Below are 26,675 nucleotides of genomic sequence, written 5' to 3'. Positions count from 1 at the left end.
ATGTTACTTAGGAATAGCTAGGGACAGGGGCTCCTATGCTGTTGCTTACGCTAGGGTACCCTAGGTTATCCCGCACGTCCGGAAAACTCCTAATGGTGGAGATGCCAGAGTCCCATGCCTTTCTATACTCCTGAGAAATACCAGGAACAGACAAAAGAGACTCAGGAGAAAAACATGAGCAGGATGGTAGCAACAAAAAGTCAACAAGGGTTAACTTCACAACCGCACACAGTAACAAATATCACACCAGATAGTTGGTCTGGAGAGGTGTGGTGATCCAGATTAAGAAACACTATATTTGGCATAGGTAGAAGCATTCAGCTAGCATAAACAGGAAAGGAGCAGACGTGATTGGCTCCCCCACAGCAGGTGATCAAAGGAGACTAACAGGCAGACTAGCCGAGATCACCTCTTGCTAGCCTGCCTATGACGTAACACTCAGCAGGTTGACGCCCGAGTCTGCCTGCGCTGATCACAGACACCAGAGGAGTTATCAGGCGGAGTGCCAGACTCTGAAGTCTGAACAGAACCCGACACCGCCATGACAGTCAGCGCAATTTGTGAAAATCTCAATGTGACAGGAGAAAGAAAGAAAGCAGCAAAATGTGCATATATTCTGTTTCTTTGGCTCCATGTGTGACAATATGGCCGACAGGAAGTGACGTCGCACAGGATCGCTCACCTCCAGGGATGAATTAAACTCGTGGCGTAAATCTGCTTCTTCTGCCGCCTCCACCAGTCTCTAGAGAGAAAAGAAAGAATTTACAGAAATCCTTCACATCCATGAGCCGAGAAGACTTTGTGCTGTAGATTAGGTGCATGGAGCACCCTGAGGAAATAAAAGATTGGGCAGATTAAAATCCAACATGCCCGATCATTCACAAACATGAGCAAGCAAAGGAGAAGAACGCCAGTACCTCCACCGCCTCCACCTTCCTCCGCAGCATACTCTCCATCTCCTCGGAGAACTTCCTGACCAGCTCCAGTCCGTCCACCTCCTCGATGCTCAGCGTGGGCTCCACATCCTTGTACTTCTGTCAGGAGCAAGAGCGGAGGCGTCAGACTGCTACCCCCGGCGGATGATTCCAGCAAGATAGCAGAACATCCACCCTTACATAGTGCATAGAAAAAGTCTACACACCCCTGGTGAAAGGCCAGCTTACTGTTATTCAGACTTTTTCACCTTAATGTATTGAGAAACAAACGGAAATCTTTTTGCAGGAGAAAAAAAAAACAACAATAAAATAATGTGGTTGCATAAGTGTGAGCACCCTCTTATATAGAGGTTGTGTTCAGCATTAGACAATGACATTTCCCCCATATTACATAATAGTCAGCGCCACCATCATTTACAAGAATTCACATTAACCCCATAGAAAGTGCCGCTGTTCTAAAGAGGATTTACTGACATGTTCTGGTCCATAAACAGCTGACAACACAGCAAAGGGACCTCACTGTGGAGAGGAACCAGTCAGGAAAAGGGACAAAATCATTGCCGCGTCTTTAGATCTATTATAGTAGTTATATTCTTGTACATAGGGGGCAGTATTATAGTAGTTATATTCTTTACATAGGGGCAGTATTATAGTAGTTATATTCTTGTATATAGGGGGCAGTATTATAGTAGTTATATTCCTGTACATAGGGGCAGTATTATAGTAGTTATATTCTTGTACATAGGAGCAGTATTATAGTAGTTATATTCTTGTACATAGGAGCAGTATTATAGTAGTTATCTTCTTGTACATAGGGGCAGTATTATAGTAGTTATATTCTTTACATAGGGGCAGTATTATAGTAGTTATATTCTTGTATATAGGGGGCAGTATTATAGTAGTTATATTCCTGTACATAGGGGCAGTATTATAGTAGTTATATTCTTGTACATAGGAGCAGTATTATAGTAGTTATATTCTTGTATATAGGGGGCAGTATTATAGTAGTTATATTCCTGTACATAGAGTCAGTATTATAGTAGTTATATTCTTGTACATAGGGGGCAGTATTATAGTAGTTATATTCTTGTATATAGGGGGCAGTATTATAGTAGTTATATTCCTGTACATAGGGGCAGTATTATAGTAGTTATATTCTTGTACATAGGGGCAGTATTATAGTAGTTATATTCTTGTACACAGGGGCAGTATTATAGTAGTTATATTCTTGTACATAGGGACAGTATTCTAGTAGTTATATTCTTGTACATAGGGGCAGTATTATAGTAGTTAAATTCTTGTACATAGGGGCAGTATTATAGTAGTTATATTCTTGTACATTGGGACAGTATTATAGTAGTTATATTCTTGTACATAGGGACAGTATTATAGTAGTTATATTCTTGTACATAGGGACAGTATTATAGTAGTTATATTCTTGTATATAGGGGCAGTATTATAGTAGTTATATTCTTGTACATAGGGGCAGTATTATAGTAGTTATATTCTTGTACATAAGGGGCAGTATTATAGTAGTTATATTCTTGTACATAAGGGGCAGTATTATAGTAGTTATATTCTTGTACATAGGAGCAGTATTATAGTAGTTATATTCTTGTACATAGGGGGCAGTATTATAGTAGTTATATTCTTGTACATTGGGACAGTATTATAGTAGTTATATTCTTGTACATAGGGGCAGTATTATAGTAGTTATATTCTTGTACATAGGGACAGTATTATAGTAGTTATATTCTTGTATATAGGGGCAGTATTATAGTAGTTATATTCTTGTACATAGGGGCAGTATTATAGTAGTTATATTCTTGTACATAGGGACAGTATTATAGTAGTTATATTCTTGTATATAGGGGCAGTATTATAGTAGTTATATTCTTGTACATAAGGGGCAGTATTATAGTAGTTATATTCTTGTACATAGGGACAGTATTATAGTAGTTATATTCTTGTATATAGGGGCAGTATTATAGTAGTTATATTCTTGTACATAGGGGCAGTATTATAGTAGTTATATTCTTGTACATAGGGACAGTATTATAGTAGTTATATTCTTGTATATAGGGGCAGTATTATAGTAGTTATATTCTTGTACATAGGGGCAGTATTATAGTAGTTATATTCTTGTACATAGGGGACAGTATTATAGTAGTTATATTCTTGTATATGAGGGGCAGTATTATAGTAGTTATATTCTTGTACATAGGGGGCAGTATTATAGTAGTTATATTCTTGTACATAGGGGCAGTATTATAGTAGTTATATTCTTGTACATAGGGGCAGTATTATAGTAGTTATATTCTTGTACATAGGGGCAGTATTATAGTAGTTATATTCTTGTACATAGGGGCAGTATTACAGTTGAATTATTCTTGAACAGGGTGTAGGGGATAGTATAGTAAATATACTGGGCAGAGATGGATGTGTTATGTTAGGGGTATGTCTCCATACGTATGATGGGGTGCACTCTGCATACAGCCGTGCGTCGTCCATCACTACTAGGGGCAGTTTCTTGCCTGTAGTTGGGGTCAGCAGCGGCTTATTGGACAGCACTTGGCAGGATCCCCCCGTGGAGATCATGTCCTGTCAGATTATGTGATTCTGTAGTGACCCCGTAATCCCCCCAGTATACAGCGCTGTATAGTGCATGATTGACTCATTTTCTGATTTTCGGGATTTTCTCTATTACAGGAATATTAATCTTAGTCCTCATCTGTCGGGGTCTTACAAATTTGATTAATTCAATTACATTTTTCTTTATTATCTGTTTTTGGAATATCTGGGTGAGATCTAATATGGCAGGCCTGAACCTAGGCACGCGGCATCGCGTCAGCTGCACCTAGGCACGCGGCATCGCGTCAGCTGCACCTAGGCACGCGGCATCGCGTCAGCTGCACCTAGGCACGCGGCATCGCGTCACCTGCACCTAGGCACGCGGCATCGCGTCACCTGCACCTAGGCACGCGGCATCGCGTCAGCTGCACCTAGGCACGCGGCATCGCGTCACCTGCACCTAGGCACGCGGCATCGCGTCAGCTGCACCTAGGCACGCGGCATCGCGTCAGCTGCACCTAGGCACGCGGCATCGCGTCACCTGCACCTAGGCACGCGGCATCGCGTCACCTGCACCTAGGCACGCGGCATCGCGTCAGCTGCACCTAGGCATCGCGTCAGCTGCACCTAGGCACGCGGCATCGCGTACCCTGCACCTAGGAACGCGGCATCGCGTCACCTGCACCTAGGCACGCGGGATCGCTTCACCTGCACCTAGGCACGCGGCATCACGTCAGCTGCACCTAGGCACGCGGCATCGCGTCAGCTGCACCTAGGCACGCGGCATCGCGTCAGCTGCACCTAGACACGCGGGACAATGTCAACTGCAACAGGCCACACAGCATTATGTCGCCTGCATCACATCGCCTGCACCCGGGCACACTCCGCAGCAGTATGGCTCATGGCACGTGTGTGTCACACTAATCCCATCCCTGGTTATTCTTAATCCGGCCGGCCTAGCTGTCCTCATAGAGGTCATATGACCACTTAATCCCGTGACACATCATCAGCGCTGTCTGCAGAATGTGGGGCACACGGCTGATTCTAGCCCGCCTGGGCCTATACAATTTTGTGCTGCAAGGCATACCACATAGAGGACACCATACAGCAAAATAACGGAGGTTTGGTATATACCTAAACTATATGGAGAATGTATGTGCCCCCGCCACATCCGCCTGCGCAGACATTGGTATGGAGTCCTGCTCTGCAGATGAAGCGGCTCCCGCTCTCCTGGGAAGGATTTCTATAAGGTTTTCAAAGTGTCTGTGGGAATTTGTGACCCTTGATTCAGAAAAGCATTTGTAACGTGACCCCAATATTGGTGGAGGCCTGATTATGCACCAATAGCCTTAAAAGAGGTATTGCCATGTCCATGATCCTATCCCAATATTTAGAAGGTGTAGTAATAATAATAATATTAGCAAATACCTCCAATTAGAAATGTAGCATAGTTCTCCTGATTAGCCATGTCGCTTACCTCATGTGCAGGGCATTGCAGCTTAGCCATCCATTGTTACGGCCACTCACATAGGGATAATTAGTTGCTCGTGGTCATAACCATGGATACCTGAGCTACTGCAATGCCCTGCACATGAAGTAAGCGACTGCTAATCAGGAGAACCATACTACATTTCTAATTGGAGGTATTTGCTAATATTATTATTACACCTAGATCATGTTGGGACAGGATCTTGGAGATGAGAATAACCTTTAACCCTCCTTCAAACTGTACAGCGGGCACAATGCAGTCAGGTGGGTAACGTTCTCTGGCATTTGGGCCGGAATGATATACACTGGTGGGTCAATGGGACCGGGACTATATACCATGAAGAGGCAAGGGGGCCAGAACATTATACACTGGGGGGATAAGCAATGCTGCCATAATTTATACACTGGAAGGGGGGAGGGAGAAGCAAGGGAGCCGGAATCCATAATGTTATACATTGGGGCCACAACGCTATACACTGGGGGGAACAATTGACTGACATGTTATACACTGGGTGGAAGGCAATGGGACCGGAGCGTTACACACTGGAGGAGCAATGTTATACAATAAGGGGGGGGGCATTGGGGCTGGAATGTTATACACTGGGGGGCAATGAGGTCAGTATTGGGGCCATAATGTCATACACTGTAGAAGACATGAGGCCAGAATGTTATACACTGGGGGGCAATGGGGACAAAAAGTTATACACTGGGGGGGCATTGAGGCCGGAATGTTATACACTGGGGGGCATTGAGGCCGGAATGTTATACACTGGGGGGCATTGAGGCCGGAATGTTATACACTGGGGGGGGCAATGGGGACACTGCACCAAGTACTCAGCAGTGAGGGACACTCACTTCAGGAGACTCTCCCATCTCTTCCCGGATTTCAGCTCCATGAAGGAGGAAGAGAAAATATATATCCTGCTGGGGGAAGAAGAGAGCGCAGTGGAGATAGCAGCGCAGTATGTGAGCGAATGTCATAGACTTCGAGAAAGAGAACTATGATAAGCCATGGACTTCCATAGCCCCCCATCCCAGATGTGGCCCCCCAATCCCCACCCTGGATATGCCCCATCCACCGTTACCACAGTCCCCACCGTGGATATGCCCCATCATAAGCCATGGACTTCCATAGCCCCCATCCTAGAAGTGCCCCCACAGTCCCCACCCTGGATGTGCCCCATCCATCCTTCCTACAATCCCCACCCACCATCCCCACAGCCCCAGGCCCTAATGTACACTTGCTTTGGCAAAACTAATTTGTATTTGGTCCTGCCAATAAAGCTTATTTGATTTGATTTGATTTGATTTGATATTATACACTGGGGGAGGGGGGGTATTGGGGCAGCAATGTCATACACTGTGGAAGACATGAGACCAGAATGTTATACACTGGGGGGGTAATGGGGACAAAAAGGTATACACTGGGGGGGCATTGAGGCCGGAATGTTATACACTGGGGGGCATTGAGGCCGGAATGTTATACACTGGGGGGCATTGAGGCCGGAATGTTATACACTGGGGGGCATTGAGGCTGGAATGTTATACACTGGGGGGGCAATGCGGCCGGAATGTTATATATTGGGGGGGCAATAGGGCAGGAACATTATACACTGGGGGGATACTTTGTAGCCGTAATGCTATATACTGGGAGGGGGCAATGGGGACAGAATGTTGTACAACGGGGGGGGGGAAGGGGGCAATGGAGCTGGAATTTTATATACTGGGGGGCATTGAGGCCGGAATGTTATATACCAGGGGAATAGGGCCGGAATGTTATATACCAGGGGAATAGGGCCGGAATGTTATATACCAGGGGAATAGGGCCGGAATGTTACAGTTAGGTCTAGAAATCTTTGGCCAGTGACACAATTTTGGCGAGTTGGGCTCTGCATGCCACCACATTGGATTTGAAATGAAACCTCTACAACAGAATTCAAGTGCAGATTGTAACGTTTAATTTGAAGGTTTGAACAAAAATATCTGATAGAAATTGTAGGAATTGTCACATTTCTTTACAAACACTCCACATTTTAGGAGGTCAAAAGTAATTGGACAAATAAACCAAACCCAAACAAAATATTTTTATTTTCAATATTTTGTTGCGAATCCTTTGGAGGCAATCACTGCCTTAAGTCTGGAACCCATGGACATCACCAAACGCTGGGTTTCCTCCTTCTTAATGCTTTGCCAGGCCTTTACAGCCGCAGCCTTCAGGTCTTGCTTGTTTGTGGGTCTTTCCGTCTTAAGTCTGGATTTGAGCAAGTGAAATGCATGCTCAATTGGGTTAAGATCTGGTGATTGACTTGGCCATTGCAGAATGTTCCACTTTTTTGCACTCATGAACTCCTGGGTAGCTTTGGCTGTATGCTTGGGGTCATTGTTCATCTGTACTATGAAGCGCCGTCCGATCAACTTTGCGGCATTTGGCTGAATCTGGGCTGAAAGTATATCCCGGTACACTTCAGAATTCATTCGGCTACTTTTGTCTGCTGTTATGTCATCAATAAACACAAGTGACCCAGTGCCATTGAAAGCCATGCATGCCCATGCCATCACGTTGCCTCCACCATGTTTTACAGAGGATGTGGTGTGCCTTGGATCATGTGCCGTTCCCTTTCTTCTCCAAACTTTTTTCTTCCCATCATTCTGGTACAGGTTGATCTTTGTCTCATCTGTCCATAGAATACTTTTCCAGAACTGAGCTGGCTTCATGAGGTGTTTTTCAGCAAATGTAACTCTGGCCTGTCTATTTTTGGAATTGATGAATGGTTTGCATCTAGATGTGAACCCTTTGTATTTACTTTCATGGAGTCTTCTCTTTACTGTTGACTTAGAGACAGATACACCTACTTCACTGAGAGTGTTCTGGACTTCAGTTGATGTTGTGAACGGGTTCTTCTTCACCAAAGAAAGTATGCGGCGATCATCCACCACTGTTGTCATCCGTGGACGCCCAGGCCTTTTTGAGTTCCCAAGCTCACCAGTCAATTCCTTTTTTCTCAGAATGTACCCGACTGTTGATTTTGCTACTCCAAGCATGTCTGCTATCTCTCTGATGGATTTTTTCTTTTTTTTCAGCCTCAGGATGTTCTGCTTCACCTCAATTGAGAGTTCCTTAGACCGCATGTTGTCTGGTCACAGCAACAGCTTCCAAATGCAAAACCACACACCTGTAATCAACCCCAGACCTTTTAACTACTTCATTGATTACAGGTTAACGAGGGAGACGCCTTCAGAGTTAATTACAGCCCTTAGAGTCCCTTGTCCAATTACTTTTGGTCCCTTTAAAAAGAGGAGGCTATGCATTACAGAGCTATGATTCCTAAACCCTTTCTCCGATTTGGATGTGAAAACTCTCATATTGCAGCTGGGAGTGTGCACTTTCAGCCCATATTATATATAGAATTGTATTTCTGAACATGTTTTTGTAAACAGCTAAAATAACAAAACTTGTGTCACTGTCCAAATATTTCTGGCCCTGACTGTATATACTGGTGGGGCACTGAGGTTTGAGTGTTATACATACACTGTTGAAGACATGAGGCCGGGATGTTATACACTGGGGGGTGCAATGGGACCAGAATGTTATATACCGGGGAGGGATTGGGTCCAGAACGTTATACACTGGGTGGGGAATTGAGGCCGGAATGTTATATACTGAGGGGGGGGGGGTATTGAGGTTGTAGTGTTATATACCAGGGATATTGAGGCCAGAGCATTATATACTGAGGGGTGACATTGCACCCACCCTCTCCTCCCCCCCGCAGCGATGCTGCACAGGACGTCAGGACAGAAACTCGCAGATTATCGTCCGCACGTGTCCCCTTCATATACATTGTAATATTGAGAGGTGTTACCCGTACACCAGCACTGACCTTCTGTAAGAGGAGGGACCCCGAATATTTCGTAACCAACGTGTACAACTCATTTCCAAGCATGTCTCCCCAAAGCTTCACCCTAAGAAGAAAGAAGACGTTGTTAATGACGCGACTCAACATCCCCAATAGGACCCCCAAGAGCAATTTACCAAAGACACATTATAAATAAAGTTTATTGAAGAAAGGAAAAGACGTGCTGACATACTAGGCCTCAGTTACCATGTGGCCTGGTGGCCCCTAGTAACCAATCAGCATTCAGCTTTCATTTTTGAAATGTAGTTTATACCATGAAAGCTAAGCTCTGATTGGTTGCCGAGCTCCTCTATAACCTGTGTACAAGTGATGAGAAGTGATGGAGGCGGCCGGTGGTCACTGAATACTGCGGAGATTTACATTTGTTTTTTTTCCTTTTTCACTTGTTATTTTGTTAATAAAAATACACCATTAACATGGCTATTAATGGAAGCTAGATTATACCGCCCCACACGGCACAGATCTGTGATACAGGCACGGGCTGTATGGCACCCCTGCCCTCGTGGCTGGTCGGGGAACCATGGGGTCCAGGAAGTGTCAGCTCCATCTCCGCTGTGGTTTCTCATGCTGCATTTCCATTCGTTTGTTCCAAGAAACAAAATGGCTGCAGAGATCGGTCTAATAAAGTTAGAGCTGACCATTCCCACAAGCTGAGTGATGGCCGCACCATGTCCGCCTGAGCTGGAGAATATAACATGGAGTAATGATATCTGGCCGAGGTAACGAGGTTACACTGGGGAAACCCTCATCCCAGTTATAGAAGGAAAGAACCGAAATAGAGGCCGCCGATCAATGGGAGACGCCATTAATGACATTACCAGCCCAGGAGATAATGGAAGATGAGGGAATGGAAACAATGACCCCAAGAGCAGCTGACTAAAGGCAACTTGCAGGTCTCTCACCATGGCAGCTACAGAGGGTCCCCTGCGGCTGGCACCTGAGGCAGACATGCTGCTGTAGGGGTCACCTGAGGGAGAGACACTGCTGTAGGGGTCACCTGAGGCAGACATGCTGCTGTGGGGGTCACCTGAGGGAGAGACGCTGTTGTGGGGGTTACCTGAGGGAGAGACACTGCTTTAGGGGGGGGGGTTACCTGAGGGAGAGAGGCTGCTGTGGGGGTCACCTGAGGGAGAGACACTGCTGTAGGGGTCACCTGAGGGAGAGACACAGCTGTGGGGGTCACCTGAGGGAGAAACGCTGCTGTGTGGGGGGTAACCTGAGGGAGAGACACTGCTGTGTGGGGGGTCACCTGAGGGAAAGATGCTGTTGTAGGGGGGTAACCTGAGGGAGAGAAGCTGCTGTGGGGGGGGGGGGTCACGTGAGGGAGAGAAGCTGCTGTGTGGGGGGTAGCCTGAGGGATAGACGCTGCTGTGGGGGGGGGGGGGGGTCACCTGAGGGAGAGACGCTGTTGTAGGGGGGTAACCTGAGGGAGAGAAGCTGCTGTGGAGGGGGGGGGGGTCACCTGAGGGAGAGAAGCTGCTGTGGGGGGTGCGGGTCACCTGATGGAGAGAAGCCGCTGTTGGGGTGGGTCACCTGAGGGAGAGACTCTGTTGTAGGGGGGGTCACCTGAGGGAGAGAAACTGCTGTGGGGGGGGTCACCTGAAGGAGAGAAATTTCTGAGGGGGGGTCACCTGAGGGAGAGAAGCTGCTGTAGGGGGGATCACCTGAGGGAGAGAAGCTGCTGTAGGTGCGGGTCACCTGAGGGAGAGAAACCGCTGTAGGGGCAGGTCACCTGAAGGAGAGACGCTGTTGTAGGGGGGTCACCTGAGGGAGAAACACTGCCAAGAGGGCGGGTCACCTGAGGGAGAGAAGCCGCTGTAGGGGCGAGTCACCTGAGGAAGTGACGCTGTTGTAAGGGGGTCACCTGAGGGAGAACCAGGGGGGGGGTCAATTGAGGGAGAAACACTGCCAAGGGGGGGTCACCTGAGGGAGAGAAGCCGCTGTAGGGGCGAGTCACCTGAGGAAGTGACGCTGTTGTAGGGGGGGTCACCTGAGGGAGAAACACTGCAAAGGGGGGGGTGGTGTCAATTTAGGGAGAAACACTGCCAAGGGGGGGGGGGGGGTCACCTGAGGGAGAGAGGCCGCTGTAGGGGCGAGTCACCTGAGGAAGTGACGCTGTTGTAGGGGGGTCACCTGAGGGAGAAACACTGCCAAGGGGGGGCTCACCTGAGGGAGAGACGCTGCCAAGGGGGGGTCACCTGAGGGAGAGACACTGCTGTGGGGGGGGTCACCTGAGGGAGAGACGCCGCTCTGGAGGGGGGGGGATCACCTGAGGGAGAGACGCTGCTGTGGAACGTCACTTGAGGGGGACACACTGCTGTCAGGGGGGGTTACCTGAGGGAGAGACGCTGCTGTGGAGGGGTCACCTGAGGGAGAGACACTGCTGTGGGGGAGGGGGGTTACCTGAGGGAGAGACGCTGCTGTAGGGGAGGGGGGTTACCTGAGGGAGACACACTGCTGTTAGGGGGGGTTACCTGAGGGAGAGACACTGCTGTGGGGGTCACCTGAGGGAGAGACACTGCTGTGGGGGTCACCTGAGGGAGAGACGCTGCTGTGGGGGGGGGTCACCTGTGGTAAACAAGCTGCTGCAACAAAGGTCACCAGCAGGTGATATGCTGCGACGAGGGTCACCTGAGGCTGACACGCTGCGAGGTGCTGGGGGGCACCTGAGACCCCTGTAGGGGACATGCGGCTGCCATATTTGCGAGCTTCAGACTTTTCCTCCCTCCAGATCCTCGGTATACAGTTTTCCACATCTCTGCTGTCAGTGAGTGAATGGACCAGGTTTGGTTCTGTACCGGGGGGCGCAGCAAGGGTCGCACCCTTCATTTTGGGAATCATTGCGCAGGGGACCGGAGATATCAATCATTTAAAGGGGGTAAACACTTGATCTGTCGGAAACCATCAGCATGGCGGGCTCCTTCCTGACCGCAGAGGAATAAGGGAAGACGGCGGTCCGGATGCACACGTTGCTATGCACGCCCGCATCCCCCCGTATGCCCCCGATATGTGTGCGTGCGCGCCAGTTTGTCTCTGTGCCTCGCACACCTCCCCGGCGCTCCGCGCAGAGCTGAGATTTCGCAGGGTGTAGGCAGTAAACAGCCGGTTCTCCCTCCAGAGCTGCCAAATTGTGTTTTTATCCTCAGATACATAAAAAAAAAAAAAAAAAATCCCATCTCACTGAAAAACAACTTAAGGAAACATCACATATGGGAGAAAAAGCGCTTACGGGGCGGCGCAGAAAGGGTTAACCCCGCGCCAGGTAAACAGCGTTAACCCTAGGATTGCTGGGATGGATATGGAAAAAGGTGAAATAGTCGCCCGACTCTCAGTGGGCCGCGACCGCTGCCATGATGGGGCTTGTAGTCCCACAACAGGTGCCAGAAGACGACATGACGTCCCTCTACTGCTCCCTCCTCATATCTGCCATCAATTAAAGGGTTAACCCGAGCTGTAAGTGGGAAGTGTTCTCCCCCACCATTAGCAGATTGGCACCAAGACGTGGCACAAATTAACTCCTTACTGACTGAGCAGGCATTTCTATAAAGGAGGAAATGGAGGGAAATGTAGATGGGGGAGGGGGGGTGGAAAGGGCCATTACCCAAAAGTTACCAGTGGTATAAAAGATGACAGGGCAGATATGGATGTAAATATACCCGGAGGGGAGGGGGGGGGGGCGGGAGGTTATACTCATCCCGACGAACAACATGATTCAGGGTGAGGTGGCTGATAACAGAGAGTAATGAATAGAGCAAGCACCACAGTCTCTTTAAAGGGGCACTGGCAAGGCCTGTGGGCAGCAACTGGGCAGAGAGGCGGGTGGCAGCAGAGCATAGACGTAGGTGTCTATATAGGTGGTGGCAAGTTAGGCAGAGAGGCAATAAAAGGCGTGAAGCCACACCAATATGGGCCACGGCTGGCAAAGGTAACAGCGCAACCACAGGTGGGCACAGCTACAAGGTGAAAGGCGCCACCACATGGCACAGCTACAAGGTAAAGGGCGCCTCCACATGGCACAGCTACAAGGTGAAAGGCGCCTCCACATGGCACAGCTACAAGGTGAAAGGCGCCTCCACATGGCACAGCTACAAGGTGAAAGGCGCCACCACATGGCACAGCTACAAGGTGAAAGGCGCCACCACATGGCACAGCTACAAGGTGAAAGGCGCCACCACATGGCACAGCTGCAAGTTGAAAGGCGCATTCACATGGCACAGCTACAAGGTGAAAGGTGCCACCACATGGCACAGCTACAAGGTGAAAGGTGCCACCACATCGCACAGCTACAAGGTGAAAGGTGCCACCACATGGCACAGCTGCAAGGTGAAAGGCGCCTCCACATGGCACAGCTACAAGGTGAAAGGTGCCACCACATGGTACAGCTACAAGGTAAAAGGCGTCTCCACATGGCACAGCTACAAGGTGAAAGGTGCCACCACATGGCACAGCTACAATGTGAAAGGCGCCATCACATGGCACAGCTACAAGGTGAAAGGCGCCATCACATGGCACAGCTACAAGGTAAAAAGCGCCTCCACATGGCACAGCTACAAGGTGAAAGGCGCATCCACATGGCACAGCTACAAGGTGAAAGGCGCCTCCACATGGCACAGCTGCAAGGTGAAAGGTGCCACCACATGGCACAGCTGCAAGGTGAAAGGCACCTCCACATGGCACAGCTGCAAGGTGAAAGGTGCCACCACATGGCACAGCTGCAAGGTGAAAGGCGCCTCCACATGGCACAGCTACAAGGTGAAAGGTGCCACCACATGGCACAGCTACAAGGTGAAAGGCGCCATCACATGGCACAGCTACAATGTGAAAGGCGCCTCCACATGGCACAGCTACAAGGTGAAAGGCGCCATCACATGGCACAGCTACAAGGTAAAAAGCGCCTCCACATGGCACAGCTGCAAGGTGAAAGGCGCATCCACATGGCACAGCTACAAGGTGAAAGGTGCCACCACATGGCACAGCTACAAGGTGAAAGGCGCCTCCACATGGCACAGCTACAAGGTGAAAGGCGCATCCACATGGCACAGCTACAAGGTGAAAGGCGCCACCACATGGCACAGCTACAAGGTGAAAGGTGCCACCACATGGCACAGCTACAAGGTGAAAGGCGCCTCCACATGGCACAGCTACAAGGTGAAAGGCGCATCCACATGGCACAGCTACAAGGTGAAAGGCGCCACCACATGGCACAGCTACAAGGTGAAAGGTGCCACCACATGGCACAGCTACAAGGTGAAAGGCGCCTCCACATGGCACAGCTACAAGGTGAAAGGCACCTCCACATGGCACAGCTGCAAGGTGAAAGGCGCCTCCACATGGCACAGCTACAAGGTAAAAGGCGCCTCCACATGGCACAGCTACAAGGTAAAAGGCGCCTCCACATGGCACAGCTGCAAGGTAAAAGGCGCCTCCACATGGCACAGCTGCAAGGTGAAAGGCGCCTCCACATGGCACAGCTACAAGGTGAAAGGCACCTCCACATGGCACAGCTGCAAGGTGAAAGGCACCTCCACATGGCACAGCTGCAAGGTGAAAGGCGCCTCCACATGGCACAGCTACAAGGTGAAAGGCACCTCCACATGGCACAGCTACAAGGTGAAAGGCACCTCCACATGGCACAGCTGCAAGGTGAAAGGCGCCTCCACATGGCACAGCTACAAGGTTAAAGGTGCCACCACATGGCACAGCTACAAGGTGAAAGGCGCCTCCACATGGCACAGCTACAAGGTGAAAGGCACCTCCACATGGCACAGCTACAAGGTGAAAGGCACCTCCACATGGCACAGCTACAAGGTAAAGGGCGCCTCCACATGGCACAGCTACAAGGTGAAAGGCACCTCCACATGGCACAGCTACAAGGTGAAAGGCACCTCCACATGGCACAGCTACAAGGTGAAAGGCGCCTCCACATGGCACAGCTACAAGGTGAAAGGCGCCTCCACATGGCACAGCTACAAGGTGAAAGGCGCCTCCACATGGCACAGCTACAAGGTGAAAGGCGCCTCCACATGGCACAGCTACAAGGTGAAAGGCACCTCCACATGGCACAGCTACAAGGTGAAAGGCGCCTCCACATGGCACAGCTACAAGGTGAAAGGCGCCTCCACATGGCACAGCTACAAGGTGAAAGGCACCTCCACATGGCACAGCTACAAGGTGAAAGGCGCCTCCACATGGCACAGCTACAAGGTAAAAGGCGCCTCCACATTGCACAGCTACAAGGTGAAAGGCGCCTCCACATGGCACAGCTGCAAGGTGAAAGGCGCCTCCACATGGCACAGCTACAAGGTGAAAGGCGCCTCCACATGGCACAGCTGCAAGGTGAAAGGCGCCTCCACATGGCACAGCTACAAGGTGAAAGGCGCCTCCACATGGCACAGCTACAAGGTAAAAGGCGCCTCCACATGGCACAGCTGCAAGGTGAAAGGCGCCTCCACATGGCACAGCTACAAGGTGAAAGGCGCCTCCACATGGCACAGCTGCAAGGTGAAAGGCGCCTCCACATGGCACAGCTACAAGGTAAAAGGCGCCTCCACATTGCACAGCTACAAGGTGAAAGGCGCCTCCACATGGCACAGCTGCAAGGTGAAAGGCACCTCCACATGGCACAGCTGCAAAAGTAAAAGCACCTCCACATGGCACAGCTGCAAAGGTAAAGGTGCCATGCTTGCAAACAGTTGGGTATCAACTGCAATACCAGACAAAGCCACAATCCAGGGTGGCGCTATTTCTGGAGGAAATTGAAAAAACATGCATCCTACTAATCTCATCCAGTCCATGTGCGGGGACAGGTCCGGAGCCATCCTGTGCCATGGCTGCCCACCCAGCATGTAACGCCCCTCTGGCACTATGCCACATACAAGCCGCACGTCATAGGAAGCAATATGGATGATCTGTGCCTGCAGAGCGTCTCTGGGGAAATGAAGTCATATCTTGGATGGCACACGGCTCCTGCTGGGCACCACATGGCACACGGAATTGTCTGGCACGGACTGTGGATCTAGAGACGTCTGGGTGTCAGAGGTTCAGGCAGAGCGGGATCTGCAGCAATCAGGGGCCACAACGGCCCCCGGGCCTGGCACTGCTGCCCCCCCTCCCCCCCCGGGCCTGACACTGCTGCCCCCCCTCCCCCTCCGGGCCTGACACTGCTGCCCCCCGGGTCTGGCACTGCTGCCCTCCCCGGGCCTGACACTGCTGCCCCCCCTCCCCCTCCGGGCCTGACACTGCTGCCCCCCGGGTCTGGCACTGATGCCCTCCCCGGGCCTGACACTGCGGCCCCCCCCGGGCCTGACACTGCTGCCCCCCCCTCCCCCTGCTGCCCCCCAGGTCTGGCACTGCTGCCCCCGGGCTTGACACTGCTGCCCCCCGGGCCTGACACTACTGCCCCCCCTCCCCGGGCCTGACACTGCTGCCCCCCCGGGCCTGACACTACTGCCCCCCCGGGCCTGACACTGCTGCCCCCCCGAGTCTGACACTGCTGCCCCCCCGAGTCTGACACTGCTGCCCCCCGGGTCTGGCACTGATGCCCTCCCCGGGCCTGACACTGCGGCCCCCCCGGGCCTGACACTGCTGCCCCCCCCCTCCCCCTGCTGCCCCCCAGGTCTGGCACTGCTGCCCCTGGGCTTGACACTGCTGCCCCCCGGGCCTGACACTACTGCCCCCCCTCCCCGGGCCTGACACTGCTGCCCCCCCGGGCCTGACACTACTGCCCCCCCGGGCCTGACACTGCTGCCCCCCCGAGTCTGACACTGCTGCCCCCACCGGGCCTGACACTGCTGCCCCCACCGGGCCTGACACTGCTGCCCCCCGGGTCTGACACTGCTGCCCCCACCGGGCCTGACACTGCTGCCCCCCCGGGCCTGACACTGCTGCCCCCCCCCCCCCCCGGGCCTGACACTGCTGCCCCCAGAGTCTGATACTGCTGCCCCCACCGGGCCTGACACTGCTGCCCCCACCGGGCCTGACACTGCTGCCCCCTCCGGGCCTGACACTGCTGCCCCCACCGGGCCTGACACTGCTGCTCCCTGCGCCTGGCACTGCTGCTCCCTGCGCCTGGCACTGCTGCTCCCCGGGCCTGACTCTGCTGCCCCCCTGCGCCTGGCACTGCTGCCCCCCGGGCCTGGCACTGCTGCCCCCCACGCCTGGCACTGCTGCCCCCCGGGCCTGGCACTGCTGCCCCCCACGCCTGGCACTGATGCCCCCCGGGCCTGGCACTGCTGCCCCCCACGCCTGGCACTGCTGCCCCCCGGGCCCGACACTGCTGCTGCCAACTGCTTCGCCTCAGCCATGAGTCTAGTAATAAAGGGTATATGAGAGCCTGAGGGGCCCCGGCACAGAGAGTAAATAATAAATAAACGGGGAGTGGGTGAAAAGTGGGTGGCAAAGGGGTAGAAAATGGGCGAAAAAGTGAATGGAAAGAGGAGAAGACAAGGTGGGCAAGAGACACTGGCAGAGGGAAGCTGGCGACATCCAAAGGGTACGCGGGGGGGTGGGCAAAAAGGCAGGACGGGGGGCAAGAAGATGGCAGAGGGTAGAGAAGAGCTGTGTGGGCAGAAAGCCACAGGGTACGGGGCAGACGGGCAAAGGCGCTTGTAGGGAATAAGGCAGGGGGGCACATGGGGGACTGGCACAGACAGGCGGCGGTACATGGGTGACTGGCACAGACAGGCGGCGGTACATGGGTGACTGGCACAGACAAGCGGGGGTACATGGGTGACTGGCACAGACAGGCGGGGGTACATGGGTGACTGGCACAGACAGGCAGGGGGTGCATGGGTGACTGGCACAGACAGGTGGGGGTACATGGGTGACTGGCACAGACAGGCTGGGGTATATGGGTGACTGGCACAGACAGGCGGGGGTACATGGGTGACTGGCACAGACAGGCGGGGGTACATGGGTGACTGGCACAGACAGGCGGGGGTATATGGGTGACTGGCACAGACAGGCTGGGGTATATGGGTGACTGGCACAGACAGGCGGGGGTACATGGGTTTATGGCACAGACAGGCGGGGGGTACATGGGTGACTGGCACAGACAGGCGGGAGCACATGGGTAACTGGCACAGACAGGCAGGGGTACATGGGTGACTGGCACAGACAGGAGGGAGCACATGGGTAACTGGCACAGACAGGCGGGGGGTACATGGGTGACTGGCACAGACAGGCGGGGGGCACATGGGTGACTGGCACGGACAGGCGGGGGGCACATGGGTGACTGGCACAGACAGGCAGGGGTATATGGGTAACTGGCACAGACAGGCGGGGGGTACATGGGTGACTGGCACAGACAGGCAGGGGTATATGGGTAACTGGCACAGACAGGCGAAGGGTACATGGGTGACTGGCACAGACAGGCGGGGGCACATGGGTGACTGGCACAGACAGGCGGGGGGCACATGGGTGACTGGCACAGACAGGCGGGGGTATATGGGTAACTGGCACAGACAGGCGGGGGGTACATGGGTGACTGGCACAGACAGGCAGGGGTATATGGGTAACTGGCACAGACAGGCGGGGGGTACATGGGTGACTGGCACAGACAGGCGGGGGCACATGGGTGACTGGCACAGACAGGCGGGGGGCACATGGGTGACTGGCACAGACAGGCGGGGGGCATTCACAGGAATGAGGAGGGGGCAGCTGCACACAGGGCACTTAAAGACAACATGGGCACGATGGCATAGGATGCCAGCACATAGGAAGGTGGCGACCGGTAAGAATAGGGGCAAAACGTTTAGCAGACAGCAGAGATAAAGCAGAGACAGTGGAGGAAGAGAAGAGGAGTGGGCAGAATCATAGGGTATAGGGGGCTGAAAGAGGGGGCACTACAGGGGGACATACAGAAGAGGGGGACTGGCACAGGACTGGGGCAAATAGCTGAGGAGCATCTGCAGGACACAAAGTGCAGGGGGGACACAGGAGGACACAGAGGGGGACACAGAGGGGGACACACAGGGGGACACACAGGGGGACACATATGGGGCACAGGGGAACACACAGGGGGACACACAGGGGGACACACAGGGGGACACACAGGGGGACACATATGGCGCACAGAGGGGGACACACAGGGGGACACACAGGGGGACACACAGGGGGACACACAGGGGGGGGCAAAGAGGGAGGGACACAGAGGAGGACACACAGGGACACATATGGGGCACAGGGGGACACACGGGAGGGGGCACACAGGGGGGGGGGGAACACAAGGGGGGCACAGAGGCACAGGGTCGCTCACGTGTCCGGGGGGATCTCCGTCCTCCGCTCCCGGTGTCTCGGCCCCGCACATCCCTGCAGCAGGAGCCCGAGCAGCAGCGCCCGACACCGACTGCCCCACATCTTCCCCGACTCTTCAGGCCATGGGTGGGCGACACTGGGCACCAGAGACCCGCACAAAACTTCTCTTCCTGCCGCTCCGACTCCGGCTGTGTCTGATCTCAGATAATCTGCACGATCCGATCCACGGATTACAGCCGACCAATCACCGCCGATCACCGCCCCCCGAGCGGCAGCTAGCGGCCCCTCATCTGCCTAATGGGATCTGCACCGACAGCTCCGGCACTAAAGAGTGCAGACATGTCACCACAATCGCGATATACGGAGTCTGCAACTAATCACAGGACAGAGCAAGACACACTGAGGAAAGCAGAACTCCCATCATCTGCCCTGCACAGCGACCACCCGGAGCGCCCCTCCTGACACTGCACAATACCCTCCATGTAATATCACCAACATGTGCCACCGAGATGTGCACAACTATGTAACCACTATAATACTGCCCCTATGTACAAGAATATAACTACTATAATACTGCCCCTATGTACAAGAATATAACTACTATAATACTGCCCCTATATACAAGAATATAACTACTATAATACTGCCCCTATGTACAAGAATATAACTACTATAATACTGCTCCTATGTACAAGATTATAACTACTATAATACTGCCCCTTATGTACAAGAATATAACTACTATAATACTGCCCCTATGTACAAGAATATAACTACTATAATACTGTCCCTATGTACAAGAATATAACTACTATAATACTGCCCCTATGTACAAGAATATAACTACTATAATACTGCCCCTATGTACAAGAATATAACTACTATAATACTGCCCCTATGTACAAGAATATAACTACTATAATACTGCCCCTATATACAAGAATATTACTACTATAATACTGCCCCTATGTACAAGAATATAACTACTATAATACTGTCCCTATGTACAAGAATATAACTACTATAATACTGCCTCTATGTACAAGAATATAACTACTATAATACTGCTCCTATGTACAAGAATATAACTACTATAATACTGCCCTATGTACAAGTATATAACTACTATAATACTGCCTCTATGTACAAGAATATAACTACTATAATACTGCTCCTATGTACAAGAATATAACTACTATAATACTGCCCCCTATGTACAAGAATATAACTACTATAATACTGCCCCCTATGTACAAGAATATAACTACTATAATACTGCCCCTATGTACAAGAATATAACTACTATAATACTACCCCTATGTACAAGAATATAACTACTATAATACTGCTCCCTATGTACAAGAATATAACCACTATAATACTGCCCCTATGTACAAGAATATAACTACTATAATACTGCCCCTATGTACAAGAATATAACTACTATAATACTGCTCCTATGTACAAGAATATAACTACTATAATACTGCCCCTATATACAAGAATATAACTACTATAATACTGCCCCATTGTACAAGAATATAACTACTATAATACTGCCCCTATGTACAAGAATATAACTACTATAATACTGCCCCCTATGTACAAGAATATAACTACTATAATACTGCCCCCTATGTACAAGAATATAACTACTATAATACTGCCCCTATGTACAAGAATATAACTACTATAATACTGCCCCTATGTACAAGAATATAACTACTATAATACTGCTCCTATGTACAAGAATATAACTACTATAATACTGCCCCTATGTACAAGAATATAACTACTATAATACTGCTCCCTATGTAAAAGAATATAACCACTATAATACTGCCCCTATGTACAAGAATATAACTACTATAATACTGCCCCTATGTACAAGAATATAACTACTATAATACTGCTCCTATGTACAAGAATATAACTACTATAATACTGCCCCTATATACAAGAATATAACTACTATAATGCTGCCCCATTGTACAAGAATATAACTACTATAATACTGCCCCTATGTACAAGAATATAACTACTATAATACTGCCCCTATGTACAAGAATATAACTACTATAATACTGCCCCTATGTACAAGAATATAACTACTATAATACTGCCCCTATGTACAAGAATATAACTACTATAATACTGCCCCTATATACAAGAATATAACTACTATAATACTGCCCCATTGTACAAGAATATAACTACTATAATACTGCCCCTATATACAAGAATATAACTACTATAATACTTCCCCATTGTACAAGAATATAACTACTATAATACTGCCCCTATGTACAAGAATATAACTACTATAATACTGCCCCTATGTACAAGAATATAACTACTATAATACTGCCCCTATATACAAGAATATAACTACTATAATACTGCCCCATTGTACAAGAATATAACTACTATAATACTGCCCCTATATACAAGAATATAACTACTATAATACTGCCCCCTATATACAAGAATATAACTACAATAATAATTTCCCCTATGTACAAGAATATAAATACTATAATACTGCCCCTATATACAAGAATATAACTACTATAATACTGCCCTCTATGAACAAGAATATAACTACTATAAGACTGCCCCCTATGTACAAGAATATAACTACTATAATACTGCCCCTATGTACAAGAATATAACTACTATAATACTGCCCCTATATACAAGAATATAACTACTATAATACTGCCCCATTGTACAAGAATATAACTACTATAATACTGCCCCTATGTACAAGAATATAACTACTATAATACTGCCCCTATGTACAAGAATATAACTACTATAATACTGCTCCTATGTACAAGAATATAACTACTATAATACTGCCCCTATGTACAAGAATATAACTACTATAATACTGCCCCTATGTACAAGAATATAACTACTATAATACTGCCCCCTATGTACAAGAATATAACTACTATAGTACTGCCACTATGTACAAGAATATAACTACTATAATACTGCCCCTATGTACAAGAATATAACTACTATAATACTGCTCCTATGTACAAGAATATAACTACTATAATACTGCCCCTATGTACAAGAATATAACTACTATAATACTGCTCCCTATGTACAAGAATATAACCACTATAATACTGCCCCTATGTATAAGAATATAACTACTATAATACTGCCCCTATGTACAAGAATATAACTACTATAATACTGCTCCTATGTACAAGAATATAACTACTATAATACTGCCCTCTATGAACAAGAATATAACTACTATAATACTGCCCCCTATGTACAAGAATATAACTACTATAATACTGCCCCTATGTACAAGAATATAACTACTATAATACTGCCCCTATATACAAGAATATAACTACTATAATACTGCCCCATTGTACAAGAATATAACTACTATAATACTGCCCCTATGTAAAAGAATATAACTACTATAATACTGCCCCTATGTACAAGAATATAACTACTATAATACTGCCCCTATGTACAAGAATATAACTACTATAATAATGCCCCTATGTACAAGAATATAACTACTATAATACTGCCCCTATATACAAGAATATAACTACTATAATACTGCCCCATTGTACAAGAATATAACTACTATAATACTGCCGCTATGTACAAGAATATAACTACTATAATACTGCCCCTGTGTACAAGAATATAACTACTATAATACTGCCCCTATGTACAAGAATATAACTACTATAATACTGTCCCTATGTACAAGAATATAACTACTATAATACTGCTCCTATGTACAAGAATATAACTACTATAATACTGCCGCTATGTACAAGAATATAACTACTATAATACTGCCCCCTATGTACAAGAATGTAACTACTATAGTACTGCCACTATGTACAAGAATATAACTACTATAATACTGCCCCTATGTACAAGAATATAACTACTATAATACTGCCCCCTATGTACAAGAATATAACTACTATAATACTGCCCCTATGTACAAGAATATAACTACTATAATACTGCCCCCTATGTACAAGAATATAACTACTATAGTACTGCCACTATGTACAAGAATATAACTACTATAATACTGCCCCTATGTACAAGAATATAACTACTATAGTACTGCCACTATGTACAAGTTTATAACTACTATAATACTGCCCCCTATGTACAAGAATATAACTACTATAATACTGCCCCTATGTACAAGAATATAACTACTATAATACTGCCCCTATGCACAAGAATATAACTACTATAATACTGCCCCTATGTACAAGAATATAACTACTATAATACTGACCCCTATGTACAAGAATATAACTACTATAATACTGCCCCTATGTAAAAAAATATAACTACTATAATACTGCCCCTATGTACAAGAATATAACTACTATAATACTGCTCCCATGTACAAGAATATAACTACTACAATACTGACCCTATGTACAAGAATATAACTACTGTAATATTGCCCCCTATGTACAAGAATATAACTACTATAATACTGCTCCTATGTACAAGAATATAACTACTATAATACTACCCACTATGTACAAGAATATAACTACTATAATACTGGCCCTATGTACAAGAATATAACTACTATAATACTGCCCCTATGTTCAAGAACTGCAACGTTATATTCTTGTACATAGGGGGCAGTATTACTGTATAGTAGTTATTTTCTTCTACATAAGGGCATTATATTCCTATACATAGGAGGTAGCATTATAATAGTTATAAACCTCTAGATAGGGACAGTATTATAGTAGTTATATTCCTGTACATAGGGGCAGTATTATAGTAGTTATATTCTTGTACATAGGGAGCAGTATTATAGTAGTTATATTCTTGTACATAGGGGCAGTATTATAGTAGTTATATTCTTATACATAGGGGGCAGTATTATAGTAGTTATATTCGTATATAGGGGGCAGTATTATAGCAGTTATATTCTTGTACATAGGAGCAGTATTATAGTGGTTATATTCTTGTACATAGGGGGCAGTATTATAGTAGTTATATTCTTGTACATAGGGGCAGTATTATAGTAGTTATATTCTTGTACATAGGGAGCAGTATTATAGTAGTTATATTCTTGTACATAGGGGCAGTATTATAGTAGTTATATTCTTGTACATAGGGGCAGTATTATAGTAGTTATATTCTTGTACATAGGGGCAGTATAATAGTAGTTATATTCTTGTACATAGGGAGCAGTATTATAGTAGTTATATTCTTGTACATAGGGGCAGTATTATAGTGGTTATATTCTTGTACATAGGGGTAGTATTATAGTAGTTATATTCTTGTACATAGGGGGCAGTATTATAGTAGATATATTCTTGTATATAGAGGCAGTATTATAGTAGTTATATTCTTGTACATAGGGGGCAGTATTATAGTAGTTATATTCTTGTACATAGGGGCAGTATTATAGTAGTTATATTCTTGTACATAGGGGGCAGTATTATAGTAGTTATATTCTTGTACATAGGAGCAGTATTACAGTAGTTATATTCTTGTACATAGGAGGCAGTATTATAGTAGATATTATCTTGTATATAGGGGCAGTATTATAGTAGTTATAGTCTTGTACATAGGGGGCAGTATTATAGTAGTTATATTCTTGTATATAGGAGCAGTATTACAGTAGTTATATTCTTGTACATAGGAGGCAGTATTATAGTAGTTATATTCTTGTACATAGGGGGCAGTATTATAGTAGTTATATTCTTGTACATAGGGAGCAGTATTATAGTAGTTATATTCTTGTACATAGGGAGCAGTATTATAGTAGTTATATTCTTATACATAGGGGGCAGTATTATAGTAGTTATATTCTTGTACATAGGGGGCAGTATTATAGTAGTTATATTCTTGTACATAGGGAGCAGTATTATACTAGTTATATTCTTATACATAGGGGGCAGTATTATAGTAGTTATATTCTTGTACATAGGGGGCAGTATTATAGTAGTTATATTCTTGGACATAGGGGGCAGTATTATAGTAGTTATATTCTTGTACATAGGGACAGTATTATAGTAGTTATATTCTTGTACATAGGGGCAGTATTATAGTAGTTATATTCTTGTACATAGGGGCAGTATTATAGTAGTTATATTCCTGTACATAGGGGCAGTATTATAGTAGTTATATTCTTGTACATAGGAGGCAGTATTATAGTAGTTATATTCTTATACATAGGGGGCAGTATTATAGCAGATATATTCTTGTATATAGGGGCAGTATTATAGTAGTTATAGTCTTGTACATAGGGGGCAGTATTATAGTAGTTATATTCTTGTACATAGGAGCAGTATTATAGTAGTTATATTCTTGTACATAGGGGGCAGTATTATAGTAGTTATATTCTTGTACATAGAGAGCAGTATTATAGTAGTTATATTCTTGTACATAGGGAGCAGTATTATAGTAGTTATATTCTTATACATAGGGGGCAGTATTATAGTAGTTATATTCTTGTACATAGGGGGCAGTATTATAGTAGTTATATTCTTGTACATAGGGGGCAGTATTATAGTAGTTATATTCTTGTACATAGGGACAGTATTATAGTAGTTATATTCTTGTACATAGGGGCAGAATTATAGTAGTTATATTCTTGTACATAGGGGCAGTATTATAGTAGTTATATTCTTGTACATAGGGGCAGTATTATAGTAGTTATATTCTTGTACATAGGGGCAGTATTATAGTAGTTATATTCTTGTATATAGGGGCAGTATTATAGTAGTTATATTCTTGTACATAGGGGCAGTATTATAGTAGTTATATTCCTGTACATAGGGGCAGTATTATAGTAGTTATATTCTTGTACATAGGGGGCAGTATTATAGTAGTTATATTCTTGTACATAGGGGCAGTATTATAGTAGATGTATTCTTGTACATAGGGGCAGTATTATAGTAGTTATATTCTTGTATATAGGGGCAGTATTATAGTAGTTATATTCTTGTACATAGGGGCAGTATTATAGTAGTTATATTCCTGTACATAGGGGCAGTATTATAGTAGTTATATTCTTGTACATAGGGGCAGTATTATAGTAGTTATATTCTTGTACATAGGGGCAGTATTATAGTAGTTATATTCTTGTACATAGGGGGCAGTATTATAGTATTATAGTAGTATAATGCTGCCCCTAACTGTTCTTGTCTGTTTATTAGAAGCGGTTTCTTTCCTGTCTTCTCGGCTTTTGCAGGAATTTTTCAGAGAGGATGATGGTTGCAGTCTCAGCTTTCTTCTTGCAGCCGTTGGACCGATCCATGAGGAGAAGACTCCCAGCATTTGAGGATCAGGACTCCCAGCATTTGAGGATCAGGACTCCCAGCATTTGAGGATCAGGACTCCCAGCATTTGAGGATCAGGACTCCCAGCGTTTGAGGATCAGGACTCCCAGCATTTGAGGATCAGGACTCCCAGCATTTGAGGATCAGGACTCCCAGCATTTGAGGATCAGGACTCCCAGCATTTGAGG

At 47.3% G+C, this 26,675-nt stretch overlaps 1 protein-coding gene across 1 annotated transcript in view; it reads right to left on the bottom strand.

Moving 5' to 3' along the window:
- Window positions 1-19,380, bottom strand: part of LOC142301950 (voltage-dependent calcium channel subunit alpha-2/delta-4-like) — a 62,671-nt gene extending 43,291 nt beyond the window's left edge. The window contains exons 1-4 of the mRNA XM_075343012.1: window positions 19,164-19,380; window positions 8,873-8,954; window positions 918-1,034; window positions 683-742 (exon numbers count right to left, since the gene is read on the bottom strand). Of these exons, the coding sequence (XP_075199127.1) occupies window positions 683-742; window positions 918-1,034; window positions 8,873-8,954; window positions 19,164-19,264 (360 nt within the window). The 5' untranslated portion in view covers window positions 19,265-19,380. The remainder of the gene's footprint in view (window positions 1-682; window positions 743-917; window positions 1,035-8,872; window positions 8,955-19,163) is intronic.
- Window positions 19,381-26,675: the final 7,295 nt, after the last annotated feature.

This window comes from Anomaloglossus baeobatrachus, chromosome 4 (genome assembly GCF_048569485.1).
Source record: "Anomaloglossus baeobatrachus isolate aAnoBae1 chromosome 4, aAnoBae1.hap1, whole genome shotgun sequence".
Classification (NCBI taxonomy): domain Eukaryota; kingdom Metazoa; phylum Chordata; class Amphibia; order Anura; family Aromobatidae; genus Anomaloglossus; species Anomaloglossus baeobatrachus.
Note: the sequence above shows the minus strand (reverse complement) of the source record. Positions and strands in the feature narration are given on the sequence as shown.